The sequence below is a fragment of the Caretta caretta genome, chromosome 2, assembly GCF_965140235.1.
Source record: "Caretta caretta isolate rCarCar2 chromosome 2, rCarCar1.hap1, whole genome shotgun sequence".
Classification (NCBI taxonomy): Eukaryota; Metazoa; Chordata; order Testudines; family Cheloniidae; genus Caretta; species Caretta caretta.
In genome coordinates this window covers 254607816-254625867 of record NC_134207.1, presented here as the reverse complement: position 1 = coordinate 254625867, position 18052 = coordinate 254607816, and the positions used below count along the sequence as shown (strand labels likewise).

At 43.6% G+C, this 18052-nt stretch overlaps 1 protein-coding gene across 10 annotated transcripts in view; it reads right to left on the bottom strand.

The window, feature by feature from the left end:
* The window catches only part of KMT2C (lysine methyltransferase 2C), a 328257-nt gene that overhangs the window by 234934 nt on the left and 75271 nt on the right, over window positions 1–18052 (bottom strand). For all 10 annotated transcript variants that reach the window (XM_048837560.2, XM_048837566.2, XM_048837562.2 and 7 more), the window contains one exon: window positions 17704–17792. In XM_048837560.2, the coding sequence (XP_048693517.2) occupies window positions 17704–17792 (89 nt within the window). The remainder of the gene's footprint in view (window positions 1–17703; window positions 17793–18052) is intronic.

The following is an 18052-nucleotide window of genomic DNA, read 5'->3' as shown; positions in this document are numbered from 1 at the left end:
CCATTAAACTCTCTGTAGAACACTCCCACAGTAACACCAACTTCCTGGATACCACCATCAGCTTCAAGAATGGAACCCTGTGACTACTATATAAAAGAAACCTACAGATCACCACACCTATCTTCACAGATCCAGTAATCACACCAACAAATGTGTTATCGACGGCCAGGTGCTCAGATACCACAGAATATGCTCTGAAGAGGAAGTCCGGGATATAGACTTAACACACTTAAAATTGCCTTCACCAAACAAGGACACTTCACCAGAGAAGTAAATCGCATCATGGAATAAGACACCCAAATACCCCAAGAGAATCTGCTTCAATATGGAAATAAATCCCCCTCCAACTGCACAACCCTAGCTGTCACTTTCCACCTCACACTGGAACCCATATGGGGCATCAAACAATTACAACCCATATTCAATGGGGATCACATCCTGAAATAAATCTTTCCCTCTCTTCTGTCCTTCAAACAACCCCACAGCCCCTCTAAGCACATCAGAAGCAAGCTCCCCACAGATTAGGATACACCACCTCAAAGCGGTACCAGACCCTGCCAGAACAACAGGTGCAAAACCTGTAGACAATCTCCACTGCTATGATGATCAACACTTCCCACAACACACCTTTCAAGATCTATGGGTCCTACACATGCCTATCACAACACGTAGTATACTTCATCCAGTGCAATAAATTCCCCAACAACTATGCGGGTGAAACCAGACAATCCCTGCAATCTCAAATGAACTCTCACAGGAAAATGATAAGAGACAAAAACACCTATTCACCTGTGGATGAACTTTTCACAAAATGATCACTCTATAACTGATCTCTCAATCCTCATCTTCAAAGAAAACTTGCACAAGACAAGTATGACAGTTTAAATTCATAACTTTGCTAGACACTGAAAATCATGAACTGAACAGAGGCACTGGATTTATGGTGTATTACACCAATTTATAACCCTCTAACTCCTCCTGGCACCTTGTCTTTTCTCCCCCCTTCCTTCCTTTCCCTCCTATGACTGGAGGGGTGTTTCCCTTGAATGGTCCTTTGAAATATATGTTAACTACTTATGCTAAACAATCTGTTCACCTTGTATTTAGCTGTGACAGTACCTTTTCCAGTCCAGAAGAAAAGAGTGCTGTGGAAGCTTGAAAGCTTCCCTCTCTCCCAACAAAAGCTGTTCCAGTATCAGATATCACCTCACCCACCTTGTCTCTTTAGAGATGGGAGATAGCTCAGTGGTTTGAGCACTGGCCTGCTAAACTGAGGGTTGTGCGTTCAATCCTTCAGGGGGCCATTTAGGGATCTGGGGGAAAAATTGGGGATTGGTCCTGCTTTGAACAGGGGGTTAGACTAGACAACCTCCTGAGGTCCCTTCCAACCTTCATATTCTATGATTCTTTTGTATGAAAATATTTCAATGCAATTATAATTCCATATTATTAAGATTATGCAGTGCTACCAGAATGCATGACTTTTACAAAAATCAAGACAGGTCTTTGGCTCAGAAAACTTATAATCTAAACAAAACATAAAACAGCAAGTCAAGACAGTCAGTGGTGAGAAGAAAAGTATTAATTCAAAAGGTGCAAAAATGTGGCTTGCAGTCAACCTTCTATTTCACCACATTCAGGATAAGGAGATTCATCTTACAAGTTCCAAAATTCAATGCACTACATACAGCCTGGAGTTGTTGAAGCACACTTCCCCATGACCCATTACTGATATGATGCACAATACACCAAATCCAGGCCTGGGTAACCTTGCTTTTGGCCAGAGAAGGAGTTTGAGTTTCTTTGTTCCTCAGAACCCATTCAAAAACCTCAAGATTTTTGGCCATATTGTGTCCAAGGGTGGTACACTTGCAGATACAACAACTGTGAAAGTCATGTTCAGTGGAAGAAAGGCAGAAAAATTAGATGGTTCTAGTTCAGAAAGAAAAGCCACAAAGCCAGCCCCACTACTTTCTGGATTTGCTTAGAAGTATGGGATTTTACCTAATGAAAAAAATATTTTTGTTCACACAACAGAAGAACCTAGGGGAGTGGGCTAGAGCACCCAAAAGGAAAATCTCAGGCTTTTAAATGTTCCATTTTCAGTCCCATTTGAGGGCGCCTCACATCAGCAGCCAAAAAGGAGAAGCAGGCTGCTGAGAAATTCTTGTGCTAATCTAAATCCAAGTACCTCTTGTGGCCGCTTTGAGTCCTTGTTCTGTTTCTCTTTTCTCCTATTATAAACAAATTCCCAGAACACTTTCCTTAATAGCCAGCTCCCTTGGCTCTGCCAGTTTTTCCACTGGCTGGAAGAAACAAAAATAATTGTATAAAGAATGTATTTCAACACTTCAAAAAAAACACCAAAAATGTCATTGGATCTCTAATTTTACTCCTTATTACATAAAGATACAAGCGACAAAGAGTTCTGTGGCACCTTATAGACTAACAGACGTATTGGAGCATGAGCTTTCGTGGGTGAATACCCACTTCGTCGGATGCATGTAGTGGAAATTTCCAGAGGCAGGTATAAATATGCAAACAAGAATCAGGCTAGGGATAACTGGGTTAGTTCAATCTGGGAGGATGAGGCCCTCTTCTAGCAGTGGAGGTGTGACCACCAAGGGAGGAGAAACTGCTTTTGTAGTTGGCGAGCCATTCACCATCTTTGTTTAATCCTGAGCTGATGGTGTCAAATTTGCAAATGAACTGAAGCTCAGCAGTTTCTCTTTGAAGTTTGGTCCTGAAGTCTTTTTGCTGCAGGATGGCTACCTTTAAATCTGGTGTTGTGTGTCCAGAGAGACTGAAGTGTTCTACAGGTTTTTGTACATTGCCATTCCTAATATCTGATTTGTGTCCATTTATCCTTTTATGTAGGGACTGTCCTGTTTGGCCAATGTGTTAGCAACGCCGTTCTGCTATGTACATGATAGCGTATATTACATTGGTGGACGTGCAGGTGAATGAACCAGTGGTGGTGTGGCTGATCTGGTTAGGTCCTGTGATGGTGTAGATATGTGGGCAGAACTGGCATCAAGGTTTATTGCATGGATTGGTTCCTGAGTTAGAGTTACTACAGTGTGGTATGTAGTTGCTGGTGAGAATATGCTTCAGGTTGGCAGGTTGTCTGTGGGGGAGGACTTGCCTGCCCCCCAAGGCCTGTGAAAGTGAGGGATTGTTGTCCAGGTAGGATTTTAGACAGCTTACAGCCCTTTTTCCGTTGTAGAGAGGTGAAGTATGTAATGTAGATCTCCTGTCTTATTTTAGTAAAGTCTGTTTGTATGGAAGGTTGGTTATTTATGAGCGTCTCCAAGTTGGAGAGCTTCTTTTTGATGTTTTCCTGTCTGCTGTATAGGATGCTGATCAGATGGTTCCTCAGTTTCTTTGATAGTGTATGGCATAATCTCTCACTGTGGTCTGTGTAGTATGTAGATAGCAATGGATTTTTCACCTTCAGTCCATTTGGTATGACGTCCATCCATTTGCACTTGGAAAGGAAGATGATATCGGTCTGTACTTGTGTAAGTTTCTTCATGAGGTTGATGGATTTCCACTCCATATGGCTAAATGCAGTGCCTTGCATAGTGTCAAGCTTCAGAGGGGTAGCCGTGTTAGTCTGGATCTGTAAAAGCAGCAAAGAGTCCTGTGGCCCTTTATAGACTAACAGACGTATTGGAGCGTGAGCTTTCATGGATGAATACCCACTTCGTCGGATGCATGCATCCACCCACGGAAGGACTGTAAGCGGTCTAAAATCCTACCTGCCACATGGGGCCACAACAGTGGTACCCCTAACTCACCCAGCAATATAGTCAATCTATCCAGCTACACCCTCAGCCTGACAGAAGAGTCTGTCCGATCTCGGGGACTCTTTCACCACTCCCACAAACATGATACAGTTCTGTGGTGATCTGGAAGCCTACTTTCACCGTCTCCGACTCAAAGAATACTTTCAAGATAACACTGAACAGCACACTGATACAGAAATATCCTCCCACCAACAGCACAAGACAACGAGCTCCACATGGACTCCTCCTGAGGGTCGAAATGACAGTCTGGACCTATATATAGAATGCTTCCGCTGACGTGCACAGGCAGAAATTGTGGAAAAACATCACTTGCCTCATAACCTAAGTTGTGCAGAACGCAATCCACAGCCTCAGAAACAACCCTGACATTATAATCAAAGAGGCTGATAAAGGAGGTGCTGTTGTCATCATGAACAGGTCTGACTACCAAAAGGAGGCTGCAGACAACTCTCCAATACCAAATTCTACAGGCCACTTTCCTCAGATCCCACTAAGGAATACACTTAGAAACTGCACCATCTACTCAGGACACTCCCTACACTAACACCGGAACAAATCAACATGCCTTTAGAGCCCTGACCGGGGTTATTCTATCGACTACTCAAGATCCACAAACCCGGAAACTCTGGACGCCCCATCATCTCGGGCATTGGTACTCTCACTGAAGGACTGTCCAGATATTTGGACTCTCTTCTCAGACCGTACGCCACCAGCACTCCCAGATATCTCCAGTTTCAGAGTAGCAACTGTGTTAGTCTGTATTTGCAAAAAGAAAAGGAGTACTTGTGGCACCTTAGAGACTAACAAATTTATTTGAGCATAAGCTTTCATGAGCTACAGCTCACCTCATCGGATGCATAAAGTGGAAAATACAGTGGGAGACAGGCCAGTCCTTGCCTACAGACAGCCCCCAACCTGAAGCAAATACTCACCAGCAACCACATACCACACAACAGAACCACTAACTCAGGAACCTAGCCTTGCAACATAGCCCGTTGCCAACTGTGCCCACATATCTATTCAGGGGACACCATCATAGGGCCTAATCACATCAGCCACACTATCAGAGGCTCGTTCACCTGCACATCTACCAATGTGATATATGCCATCATGTGCCAGCAATGCCCCTCTGCCATGTACATTGGTCAAACTGGACAGTCTCTACGTAAAAGAATAAATGGACACAAATCAGCTGTCAAGAATTATAACATTCATAAACCAGTCAGAGAACACTTCAATCTCTCTGGTCACTTGATTTCTAATCTAAAAGTGACTATTCTTCAACAAAAAAACTTCGAAAACAGACTCCAACGAGAGACTGCTGAATTGGAATTAATTTGCAAATTGGATACAATTAACTTAAACTTGAATAGAGACTGGGAGTGGTTGAGTCATTATACAAAGTAAAACTATTTCCCCTTGTTTATTCCTCTTCCCCCCCACACACTGTTCCTCAGACGTTCTTGTTAACTCCTGGAAATCTTCTGGAAATGTCCCACCTTGATTATCACTTCAAAAGGTTTTCTCTCCCCCCACCCCAATCTCCTGCTGGTAATAGCTCATCTTAAGTGATCACTCTCCTTACAATGTGTATGATAAACACCCATTTTTTCATGGTCTGTGTATATAAATCTCCTCACTGTATTTTCCACTTTATGCATCCGATGAAGTGAGCTGTAGCTCCGGAAAGCTTATGCTCAAATAAATTTGTTAGTCTCTAAGGTGCCACAAGTACTCCTTTTCTTTTTCCAGATATCTCCATGACACCACTGATTTCCTGAGAAAACTACAATGCATTGGTTATCTTCCAGAAAACACCATCCTAGCCACCATGGATGTAGAGGCTCTCTACACAAACATCCCACGCACCAATGGAATACAAGCTGTCAGGAACAGTATCCCTGATGATGCCACAGCACAACTGGTTGCCAAGATCTGTAACTTTATCCTCATGCACAATTATTTCAAATTTGGTGATAATATATACCTCCAAACCAGTGGCACCGCTATGGGCACCTGCATGGCCCCACAATATGCCAACATTTTTATGGCTGACCTGGAACAACGCTTCCTCAGCTCTCGTCCACTCACGCACCTTCTCTACCTACATTACATTGATGACATCTTCATCATCTGGACCCATGGAATTCTTCCAGGGTTTCCTTCCCACCGTGATTTCAACAACTTCCACCCCACCATCAACCTCAGAATGGACCAATCTACACAGGAGGTCCACTTCCTAGACACCACAGTGCAAATAAGTGAGGGTCACATTAACACCACCCTATACCAAAAACCCACCGTCCACTATGCCTACCTTCATGCCTTCAGCTTCCACCCCGGACACACCACACGATTCATTGTCTACAGCCAAGTGCTGAGGTACAACCGTATTTGCTCCAACCCCTCAGACAGAGAACATCATCTACAAGATCTTCACCAAGCATTTTCAAAACTACAATACCCACATGAGGAAATAAGGAAACAGATCAACAGAGCCAGACGTGTACCCAGAAGCCTCCTGCTCCAAGACAAGCCCAAGAAAGAAACCAACAGAACTCCACTGGCCATCACATAGAGTCCTCAGCTAAAACCTCTCCAATGCATCATCACTGATCTACAACCCATCCTGGACAACAATCCCGCACTTTCACAGGCCTTGGGAGGCAGGCAAGTCCTCCCCCACAGACAACCTGCCAACCTGAAGCATATTCTCACCAGCAACTACACACCACACTGTAGTAACTAACTCAGGAACCAATCCATGCAATAAACCTTGATGCCAATTCTGCCCACACATCTACACCAGCGACACCATCACAGGACCTAACCAGATCAGCCACACCATCACTGGTTCATTCACCTGCACATCCACCAATGTAATATATGCCATCATGTGCCAGCAGAGCCCCTCTGCTATGTACATCGGCCAAACTGGACGGTCCCTTCGTAAAAGGATAAATGGACACAACAGATATTAGGAGTGGCAATATACAAAAACCTGTAGGAGAACACTTCAGTCTCTCTGGTCACACCTCCACTGCTAGAAGAGGGCCTCATCCTCCCAGATTGAACTAACCTAGTTATCCCTAGCCTGATTCTTGCTTGCATATTTATACCTGCCTCTGGAAATTTCCACTACATGCATCCGACGAAGTGGGTACTCACCCACAAAAGCTCATGCTCCAATACGTCTGTTAGTCTATAAGGTGCCACAGGACTCTTTGCCGCTTTTACAGATCCAGACTAACACGGCTACCTCTTTGAAGCATAAAGATACAAATACAATATGGGGCTGTACATATAATCTTGGTGCATTCTTTTATGCAATATATGTTTAAATCTATATGCAAATTATGCTCTGCCCTCAGTGATGAGAAGAGCTAGCTTTCATTTACTTTAGGGTTTTTGATAGTGTCCATCACTGTAGTTTATGAACACTTCCTAGGTGAGTTATGGCTGCATGGCAAGGTCCTTAATGGACTTCATGGGTAAAATCCTGGATCCACTGAAGTAAATGAGAGTTTCTGCCACTGACTTCAAAAAGCTAGGCTTGCACCAGAGGGAATTTCTGCTGTTTTCCCTTCCCTGATCGGAAGCTCTGCTTGGGACAAGTAGGTATTGAGAGAGAGTTATTTTGTTTTGACTTTTCTTCTGTCCAATGAGCAGACTATGGTGGGACCTCTTTTCTTACGGCACATCTTCCCTAGCAACATTAAGGCGCTCGGCGTGGCAGCGCTTTAAGGTGGCTGTGTGGTCGCAGCACCGCCACGAGGGGCTCCCAGAGCTGGTGTACTGTCTACACTGGCACTTTACAGAGCTGAAACTTGCAGCGCTCGGGGGGGGGGGGGGTGTTTTCACACCCCCGAGCAAGAAAGCTGCAGCGCTGTAAAGTGCCAGAGTAGACAAACCCTTAGAGAAGAGGGGTTTTGCAGCAAACTTTGATCCTGGTCAAATTCTAAATTCGTCTGATCTTCTCTGCAAGTTTGTTCCACAGGTGACGCACTCGGTTTTTGATTGAGAACTATTTACCTCTGATGCTCATAGGCTTTGTCCAAGGATGAAAGTGCATTAGAGGAGCACACGTCATCAAGAAGTCATCAACATGAGTCTAGCAAAAAAACAACAGGCCAGACAAATGTCATTGGGCACTGTATCAGGGTTACCAAAGATATAAAATAATGAGGGGTAAATGATATCAGCTGACATAATTTTCTAGGTTTCAGTAAAGCATTTTCCCAAGTATCAAACCAGAAGCTTCCATACAACATAGAGGAATAGGGACTTATATAGATTAAGAATTTGTAGGTAAAGTGCCAAATGCTTTAGTGTAAATAGAATAAAATCCTCCTTGGTGGATTTATGAGGAGGAGTTTTCCACAAGAATCACTGGTAGCACTAACTTTATTTCATTTATACAAAAGTGATGTGGAAGAAAGGACAATCTGCACGGTCTCAACATTTACAAGTGACACAAGGACAGGAAGGATTGTGAATTCTAAAGAAGAGGTGAGTAATTTATGAAAGTTTTGATAAGGAACGACAATGATCAAGGGATCAGCATGTAGAATTCAATTTCGGGAAACCTAAAGGGAGAACCAAGGCTAAGGCAAAATATACTTTGGATGGAAATTTGCTTAAACTAACACAGGAAGAAAATGATCTACCAACAGGAGAATAGAAGCATGGAGCTCAGTATTAGACAGAAGCAAACAAAAAAACCCTCAAAGAAAAATGAACCAACAGAGGCTACTAGGATGTATTTGTTTTGTTATTTCTTTCTTTAGATTTATACTGATACCCAAAAAGAGCGCACATTCCAGGTTCTACGTACCGTTAATCTTTTAAAACATACTGTTAAATAGACTCCCCAAATTACTCCAAAAATACAATACTCTGGCAGACAACAGCAAAATATAGGAGCATTATAACCCATCATTTCTTGATTCTTCAGGAGAAGGTGGAATTTCACAAGTAGTGAAATAGTGATCAATGTAGTGATCAATGGCTCCATGTCTTGTTGGCAGCCGGTATCAAGTCAGTCCTGGGGCCGGTTTTGTTCAATATCTCATAAATGATCTGGAGGATGGTGTGGATTGCACCCTCAGCAAGTTTGCAGATGACACTAAACTGGGAGGAGAGGTAGATATGCTGGAGGGTATGGATAGGATACAGAGGGACCTAGACAAATTAGAGGATTGGGCCAAAAGAAATCTGATGAAGTTCAACAAGGACAAGTGCAGAGTCCTGCACTTAGGATGGAAGAATCCAATGCCCCACTACAGACTAGGGACCGAATGGCTAGGCAGCAGTTCTGCAGAAAAGGACCTAAGGATTACAGTGGACGAGAAGCTGGATATGAGTCAACAGTGTGCCCTTGTTGCCAAGAAGGCCAATGGCATTTTGGGATGTATACGTAGGGGCATTGCCAGAAGATCGAGGGACGTGATCATTCCCCTCTATTCGACACTGGTGAGGCCTCATCTGGAGTACTGTGTCCAGCTTTGGGCCCCACACTACAAGGAGGATGTAGAAAAATTGGAAAGAGTCCAGCAGAGGGCAACAAAAATGATTAAGGGACTGGAACACATGACTTATGAGGAGAGGCTGAGGGAACTGGGGATGTTTAGTCTACGGAAGAGAAGAATGAGGGGGGATTTGATAGCTGCTTTCAACTACCTAAAAGGGGGTTCCAAAGAGGAAGGCTCTAGACTGTTCCCAGTGGTAGCAGATGACAGAACAAGGAGTAATGGTCTCAAGTTGCAGTGAGGGAGATTTAGGTTGGATATTAGGAAAAACTTTTTCACTAGGAGGGTGGTGAAACACTGGAATGCATTACCTAGGGAGGTGGTGGAATCTCTTTCCTTAGAAGTTTTTAAGATCAAACTTGACAAAGTCCTGGCTGGGATGATTTAGTTGGGGATCGGTCCTGCTTTGAGGTCCCTTTCAACCCTGATATTCTATGATTCTATGATAAGTGATTGCCATGTTACTGCTAGCTGGAAAAAGGAAAGGTTAGACAGATGCTAGAGTCAAGAGCAGGGGTGGGCAATAGCCACTACACGAACTCTGGTAAGTCGTCATGGGCCACACATTTCTACTATATTAATGGAGGGGGTGTGGGGTCTGGGAGGGCGTTTGGGTGCAGGAGGGAGTTCTGGGCTGGTGCAGAGTGTTGTGGTGTGGGATAGGGTGTGAGGTGCAGGCTCTGGCCAGGAGGCGTTTACCACAGGCAGCTCCCAACCGGTGGCGCAGCAGGGCTCAGGCAGGCTGCCTGCATGCTGTGGCCCCAAGCCACTCCCAGAAGTGGCTGCGGCTGGCATGTCTCTGTGCGCCCTTTGGGTGGAAGGGGGCAGCAGGTCTCCATGCACAGCCTGCACCCACAAGCACCGTCCATGCAGCTCCCATTGGCTGGCTGGAGAACCCACCGGGAAAAATTAGTGGGTGTGGAGCATCCACTGGCGCCAAGCTCCCTCTCTGCCCCCTTCCCCAGCACCTCTCACACACCGGCCCCATGCTTCCCAACTTCTCCTCCTCCATCCCAGCGCTTCCAGAGCGCCGCGAACAGCTGATTCATGGCATTCAAGCTCCAGGACGGAGGGGGAAGACCTGAGGCTGGTGGCTGGGACTGGCATCGGAGTCCCCAGGTGGGGGGCCAGAGGCCAGAAATCTCGGTGGCAGCGGCACCCACAGGCAGGTGGCCATGCTGGGCACAAAGCCTGGGGCTGCTGCAGCACCCTCTGCTCCCCTAGTCCCCGGACCTATGCGGACCCGCTGGCACTCTCCATTGACCTCCCGTGATTTGGCAAATTCTCTGGTTCAGCACCAGTCAGGTCCCGAGGGTGCCAGACTAGAGAGGTTCAACTTGTATTCATCTCAGCTGTAAAGTATCATTAGCATAGTTTTCTGCATTAAAAAATGTAAAATGTTTGCACACCAAAGAAAAGGCACATATGCCAAGAAATACCAGTGGGAGTTCAGAATTAAAGATACCCAAATGCGTAATAGAGGACCCTGGTATATGAGGAAAGGGGAAAATGGGAGAGCACACCAACCCCCTGGCATGTGAGGAGGGGTGAAAGTGGGTGCACAGAACCCCTGGAATGGGGGGAAGGGGAAGGATGAGGGACACAAAGGGAGAGAGTTTCAGGGAGGCCCTGAAACAGAGGGGGGTGGGAGGGTGGAAAGTTTGTGGGGTGCACGCAATAAGCTTGAACTACAGAAGCTGAAAACCATGGACCCCCTAGTTTAAATATAAATAAGAAATAGTTCTGGATGCAACGTTCCTTCTTGCAATACCTATATTTAAAACTCAATGTTTCCAGCAACTTTGCTGCTAACATGAGTTAAACTCCTAATGTACCTTTCTTGGCCTCTAAGTGAGTACACATATATTCACATTTCTATTCAGATAGTTTGATTGTCAGATACTTGTAATAAATGCTACTGGTAAACTGATCCAGTAGTATTCACTTACTGGAATTCTAAACTGATGGATTTAGTACCTGTTTTTTCCTTGTTTATAACATGTTTACTTGCTTACTAAATATTAATGCAATGGTTTTGCTACATATAAACACTGGCACATGCACATTATTGTAACACACACACGCGCACACAGGTTCCAACATTTTCCCCTGTATGCATCTGATGAAGTGGGCTTTAGCCCACGAAAGCTTATGCTCAAATAAATTTGTTAGTCTCTAAAGTGCCACAAGTACGCCTCATTCTTTCTGCTGATACAGATTAACACGGCTACCACTCAAACATTTAAACAAAGTTCTCATAGATTTGGTACATGTCTGCTGGTGAACATTACGTTAAATTTAATACATGCAGTGGTAAGATAAGTGGGTTGTTAGCACGTCATCAGCATTGAGGCAACACTCTTCAGGGGAACCTTAAAGACTAACCAATTTATTTGAGCATAAGCTTTCGTGAGCTACAGCTCACTTCATTCATGAAGTGAGCTGTAGCTCACGAAAGCTTATGCTCAAATAAATTGGTTAGTCTCTAAGGTGCCACAAGTACTCCTTTTCTTTTTGCGAATACAGACTAACACGGCTGTTACTCTGAAACTCTTCAGGGGGTAACTCTCACCAGGAGATGGGAGTATGTGCAGAATCTCTCTCTGGGAGGTAGGGGAAAGTGGGGAATCTTCCCCCTCTGCTCCCTTCAGGAGATGGGAGACATGTTCCCTCTGCTTTCGCCACTGTGGGAATCTCCCTCCCAGTGGGTCTAAAAAATAGGGTAGAGGTTTTCAACCTTTCTACCTCAACCCTGTTTGTAGACCCCTAATAAATTTCAAATGGAGGCGTGGACCCCTTTGAAAATCTTAAGTCTGCAGACCTCCAGGGGTTCACAGACCACAGGTTGAAAATCACTGGAATAAGGGTTTGTGGGGTAACCTCCTGCCTTAAAGGGGGGAATACCCCTTCCTCCTGTCTTTCATGTCTGGGGCCTTAGCAAATTCACGGCTGTGAAAAACGTGTCATGGACTGTGAAATAAGCCCTCCCCCTGGAAAGCTAGCTATGGGAAGGGAGAGGGAGGGTCAGGGTTGGAGGCACCTCAGCCAGGGGCTCCTGCCATTTCCCAGGCTCCAGCTGCTAGTCCCCATGCTGGGGAGGGACAGAACTTGCTCCTCCCCTGCACAGCTGCTCTTGCAGGGAGATCAGACCCACCTCCACCTCCAGGAACCTCCTGCGGCAGCAGGAGCGAGGGTGGCAAAGCCGTTGTCGGAGGGTTGCGGGATTGCGACACCCCCACCACCACAACTCCCTTTTGGGTTGGGACTCCCATGGTTACAACACTGAAATTTAAGATGTAAACATCTGAAAACTTGAAATTGACTAATTTTCAAATCCTATGGCCATGAAATTGACCAGAATTGACCCTGAATTTGGTAGGGCCCTCCTCATGTCCCTGTCTGACAGCAACGTGGATTACTCTGAATTCAATTGACGCTAACAACATATGACTATTATTACTTATTATTTGTATTACAGTAGCGTCTAGAGGCCCCAACGGAGATCAGGGCACCATTGTGCCATACTCTGTATGAACATACAGCAAGAGAAAGTCCAGACTCAAAGTGATTACATTCTAAATAGACAAGAGAGAGAAGAAAGCAGACTAGAGGTACAGAGAAGTGAAGTGACTTGCCCAAGGCCACATTACACCTTTATATTTACATGAACTCATTCTATACTCTCAAATTCAAGGGCCCATTTAAAAACCCTACTACAATACTATTACCAGTTTAAAATCGTTTGTTAGGAAATACTGGTGAAGTTTTTGCAAAAGTCCATTTTTTCTCTCTCTTTTTTTTTTAAGCTAAACAACCACAAAAAAAAAAGGATACCCATCTCAGTAGCGAGCCTTTACAAAACTAAAATGACACAGACCACACACACTCTGACAACTAAAATCTCCTTCTGTTTAATGAATAGAAAATAGTTTTATATATGACTATTAACAGCTAACTGGTATAACTTTTTTTCCCTGCTTATTAGCTCCAGACCAGTACATTAAAAAGTTCATTGGTCCTGAAAACATTTCTGCCAAAATTATTCAAATCCTAGCAAGTCATAGGATAGCAAATCTTAAAAACCAGTTGTCATAAATATAAAGGGAAGGGTAACCACCTTTCTGTATACAGTGCTATAAAATCCCTCCTGGCCAGAGGCAACATCCTGTTACCTGTAAAGAGTTAAGAAGCTCAGCTAACCTGGCTGGCACCTGACCCAAAGGACCAATAAAGGGACAAGATACAAGATAAAGGGGGGGGCTTTTGTTTGTGCTCTTTGTTTATGTGGTTGTTCTCTCTTGGGACTGAGAGAGGCCAGACAGAAATCCATCTACTCCAACCCATCTTAATCCAAGTCTCCAATACTGCAACCAGTATAGGTAAGCCAGGCAAGGCAGATTAGTTTATCTTTTGTTTTATGTGAATTTTCCCTGTGTTAAGAGGGAGGTTTATTCCTGTGTTCTGTAACTTTAAGGTTTTGCCCAGAGGGGGATCCTCTCTGTATTGAATCTGAATACCCTGTAAAGTATTTTCCATCCTGATTTTACAGAGATAATTTTTACCTTTTCTTTTTTCTTTTTCTTTTTTATAAAATCCTTCTTTTAAGAACCTGACTGATTTTTCAATTGTTCCAAGATCCAGTGGTTTGGATCTTAGATGATTTTGTAACCAATTGGTTAGGATATTATTCTCAAGCCTCCCCAGGAAATGGGGTGTGTAGGGCTTGGGGAGAAGCCATCTCCAAGTGGTCTCTTTCCCTGTTCTTTGTTTAAAACGCTTGGTGGTGGCAGCATACTATTCAAGGACAAGGCAAAGTTTGTACCTTGGGGAATTTTTTAACCCAAGCTGATAAGAATAAGCTTAGGGGGTCTTTCATGTGGGTCCCCACATCTGTACCCTAGAGTTCAGAGTGGGGAAGGAACCCTGACACCAGTTAATTAGGACTACCTGCTTGCTCTCTCCCTCCCCAACCAAGTCTAACATTCGTTTAGCAGTCAATATTCCCCAAACTGCTTAAACTGACAATGTTCCTTTAAGTCCCGTTTGGTCCCTCATGTCCAGAGATATTGGACGCGCGCATTTACAATAAGGCTTTTTTTTTTAAATACACTGCCAGAATGGTGTAAAGGGGCTTTAGCATAAAGAAGAGTCAGGCCCATAGCGACCAAGAGGATGGAAGATATGGGGTAAACAGGAGGATCTTTGAGACTCCAAAAGGGATGCCAGTGAAGCATTCCTTCTTGTCTGCCTCTCCTCCAAACAAATTCATTATTCACAGATCTATGTGATGACACAGGGAGTGTCGGTAAACTAGTTAACATGACTGCGTATAGCCAGAACAATGTAGTAATTAAAGCACCTTTTAAATAGTATTGTATCAGTACAGATTTTTTCTACCTCCTTTAAAAAAAACAAACAAAACATTTTCTATTCCCCTGATAAAGTTTACAAGGGTGTTTCCAGCGGGGAGGCAGGGTTGTGTGTAATGGGCAAGTCCGAGAACAAAGCAACAAGGAGGCTTAGGCTTTGGCAAGTCTACACTAAGCTACGTTGACATACAGTTGCCACAGTAATTAAATCGCTTTTGCATGTCCACACTACACTCCTTGTGTCAGCAGTGTGCATCTTCAGCAGGAGTGTCAATGTGGGGCATTTGTGGGACGGCTTCTGAAAGGCAGTAACAGTCAATGTAAGTAATGCAGTGTCTAATTACATCAACCTAAGCACTACACTTCTCTTGGAGGTGAAGTGGATGAGTTACATTGGTGGGAACTACATTTTAGCGTAGATGCTTACAGAGTTAGGTCGATGTAAGCTGCCTTATGTCGACCTAACTCTACAGTGTAGACCTGGCTGTTAGGATATAGATAGATATCCTGTCTGTAAAGGCCTATACTCTAAAAATTTAGGTGTATTCTTATCACTTGGCTAGTTATAGAGATATAAAAGAAAGAAAGAGAAAGAAAGAAAGAATCAAAATCACTGTCTGCTGGCGTTTAAGGGCCTTCTTTTACTGTGACAGTCTGAGGCCCTGTTCTTAGGCTAAGATCTCTGGTTAAGCAGCAGAGGCAGCCATAAGCTGAGAAGCATAGGGTCACATCCTCACATTCCAAACTAGTCACATTGAAATAAGGCAATCACCTCCAGAGAAAAGGAAAAGCCTAGAGGATGTAAAAGGAAGTTTAGTTTGATAGTTTTCTGTTAGGTAATAACTCACTTATCAATAGACACAGCTGGGAAACCCTTATGTCTTTATAGATGTAGTTGTGAAATCCTCACTTCTTTGTATTGTTTTGTCATTATAGTTCCCACTTTGCTATTGTTTATTTGCATGGTCTCTGGTTCTGTGATTGTTTCTATCTGCTGTATAATTAATTTTGCTAGGTGTAAACTAATTAAGGTGGTGGGATATAATTGGTTAAATAATCATTTTATAATATGTTAATTATTAGTTAAATTTCAGTAAAATGAGAGGTTAAGGTATAGCTAAGCAGAACTTAAGTTTTACTATATAGTCTGCAGTTAATCAGGAAATAAGGGCGGGGAATGGGAACAGGGAATGGGGGCGGGGAAATTGGAATCATGTTTTGCTGAGGGGGGGAAATGGGAACAGGGACACAGGTAAGGCTCTGTGATGTCAGAGCTGGGAAGGGGGACACTAAGGAAGGAAACTGGAAATCATGCTTGCTGGCAGTTCACCCCAATAAACATCAAATTGTTTGCACCTTTGGACTTCGGGTATTGTTGCTCTCTGTTCATGCGAGAAGGACTAGGGAAGTAAGCAGGTGAAGGAATAAGCCCCCTAACACTGGCTTTCGCCTTCCTCTACACTCCCCTTCTTTCCTAAGGATACTGGTGCCTGCTGCTGCTTCAGTTTCTGCTTTGTCACCACTGTTACTGGTAAACATCCTTATGTAGGGCCTGGGGAAGAGCATACATGCCAGCTCCCATCAGAGCAGTGCATGAGAATATGTCACAACACCAGTGCATGAGATAGGTAATGCAACAGGCTAAACTAAGTGTTGGCAGACTAACAAAATCAATTGTTGACAGTGTCCCTTCGAACTAGACATCTTTCAGAACCCATTACTACCACTCATTTATCAGTAAGAATTGCTGAACACCTCAGAACACTCCCTGAAACCTTCAGCCTGAGCACAAAGTCTCCTCAATACTTTGTAACTCTTACCAAATGGGTAGCAAGAGACCAGACGACACTGCTAAATCTCTCATCCACATCCTCATAATTTCAGGCCCTGACTATCACAACCTCCTGCTTTATGGCCTCAACTACTGTAACTTTGCTCCCCCAAAGTCTATTTAAAATAATGCTGCTAAAATGGCTCCTTATTCTGATCACATCACCTCCTTAATCTGGCTACCCAAGTCCACTGGCTCCCCCTTAACCTCTACATTAAATGTAAGTTTCTTGTCTTTACCTTTAAGACCCTTCACAATTTAGCCCCACCCTTCCTAGCTGATCTAGTTACTCCTCCTGATGTGGACACCCGCCTTCACTCTGCCAGCATTCCCAGCCTTTACTGCCCACCAGGCAGCTTCTCCCTTAAACACCTCTCTGCTTTCTTTCGCTCTGTCCAACATGCATGGAAAGAACTCCTCAATAAAATCCATACAGTCTCTTCCTTATTCTCCTTCAGATCCCTTATTAAGGCTCACTTCTGTCAGGACTGCTACAAAACCCTGCCTGATAGTTACAGCCTAGGCAGATTTCCAAGAGCTACATACATGTAGCTAACAAAGCTGTGGAAATTTTTCATCATATTCATTTGTATGTTTTAACCCATCTGTTTTGGTCTTCAGACTGTAAACCCTCCAGGGTAGGGATTACATCTTTTTTATGTTTGTACCCCACCCAGCACAATGGGGTCTAAATCCTGATTAAGGCCTTTGGGTGCTATCTCTATATAAATATTTACAACAAGACTAGCAAATTAACCGGTGTTTCTCAAACAGCTGCAGAGAGAGCGCTAACATTATGCCATCCCTGTGGTATAATTTCCTTAGTTAACTGCAACTATAGGGCAAAGAGCAACATTGTATTTTGGCAGATAACATACAAATGGCTGGTACTGTGTTTTATTTCTATTAGAGAGTGGTAGAGTTATCAAAACAAAAGAGCCACTAGACATTTGAAATACAGAGGAATTTCCTTTCAGATGATTTTTAAAAGGTAGAAAATGCAGTCTTATTTTTATAAACATGTAAATGTCTGTTTCATGGTGTCATACTAAAGCAAGAGATGATTTTCCTGCTTATAAACAGACAAATTTTCTGCATAACTACATGCACTCACTTCTAGAAGAGAAATGACAAGAGGACTCTACTGATACTGTATGTCTCTTTACCTGTTTCCACAGTGTTTTCTGTTTCTGCTGCCTCCAACCCATCCATGCTGTCTTCATCCTCCACTGCAGTTTTTCCTCTACTCCGAGGCCTACAAAGGTAAGAAGGGCACATTGTTCACAACCAAATCGTTTCAATTTAAATGTATCTAGGATCAAAATCATTTTATGTTGACTGAGTCATTATCATCACTAACTTATCTGGAATTTAAGTCCAGCGATTATTTATGAAATTAGTTGACAGTCCTACCTACACTTTTTTGTTCTGATGAACAGAGAATTATACCACTAAAGGTTAACATGGTACCCCTTTAATCAGCTGCCAGCCCATAAGATTTTGCAATTACTATTA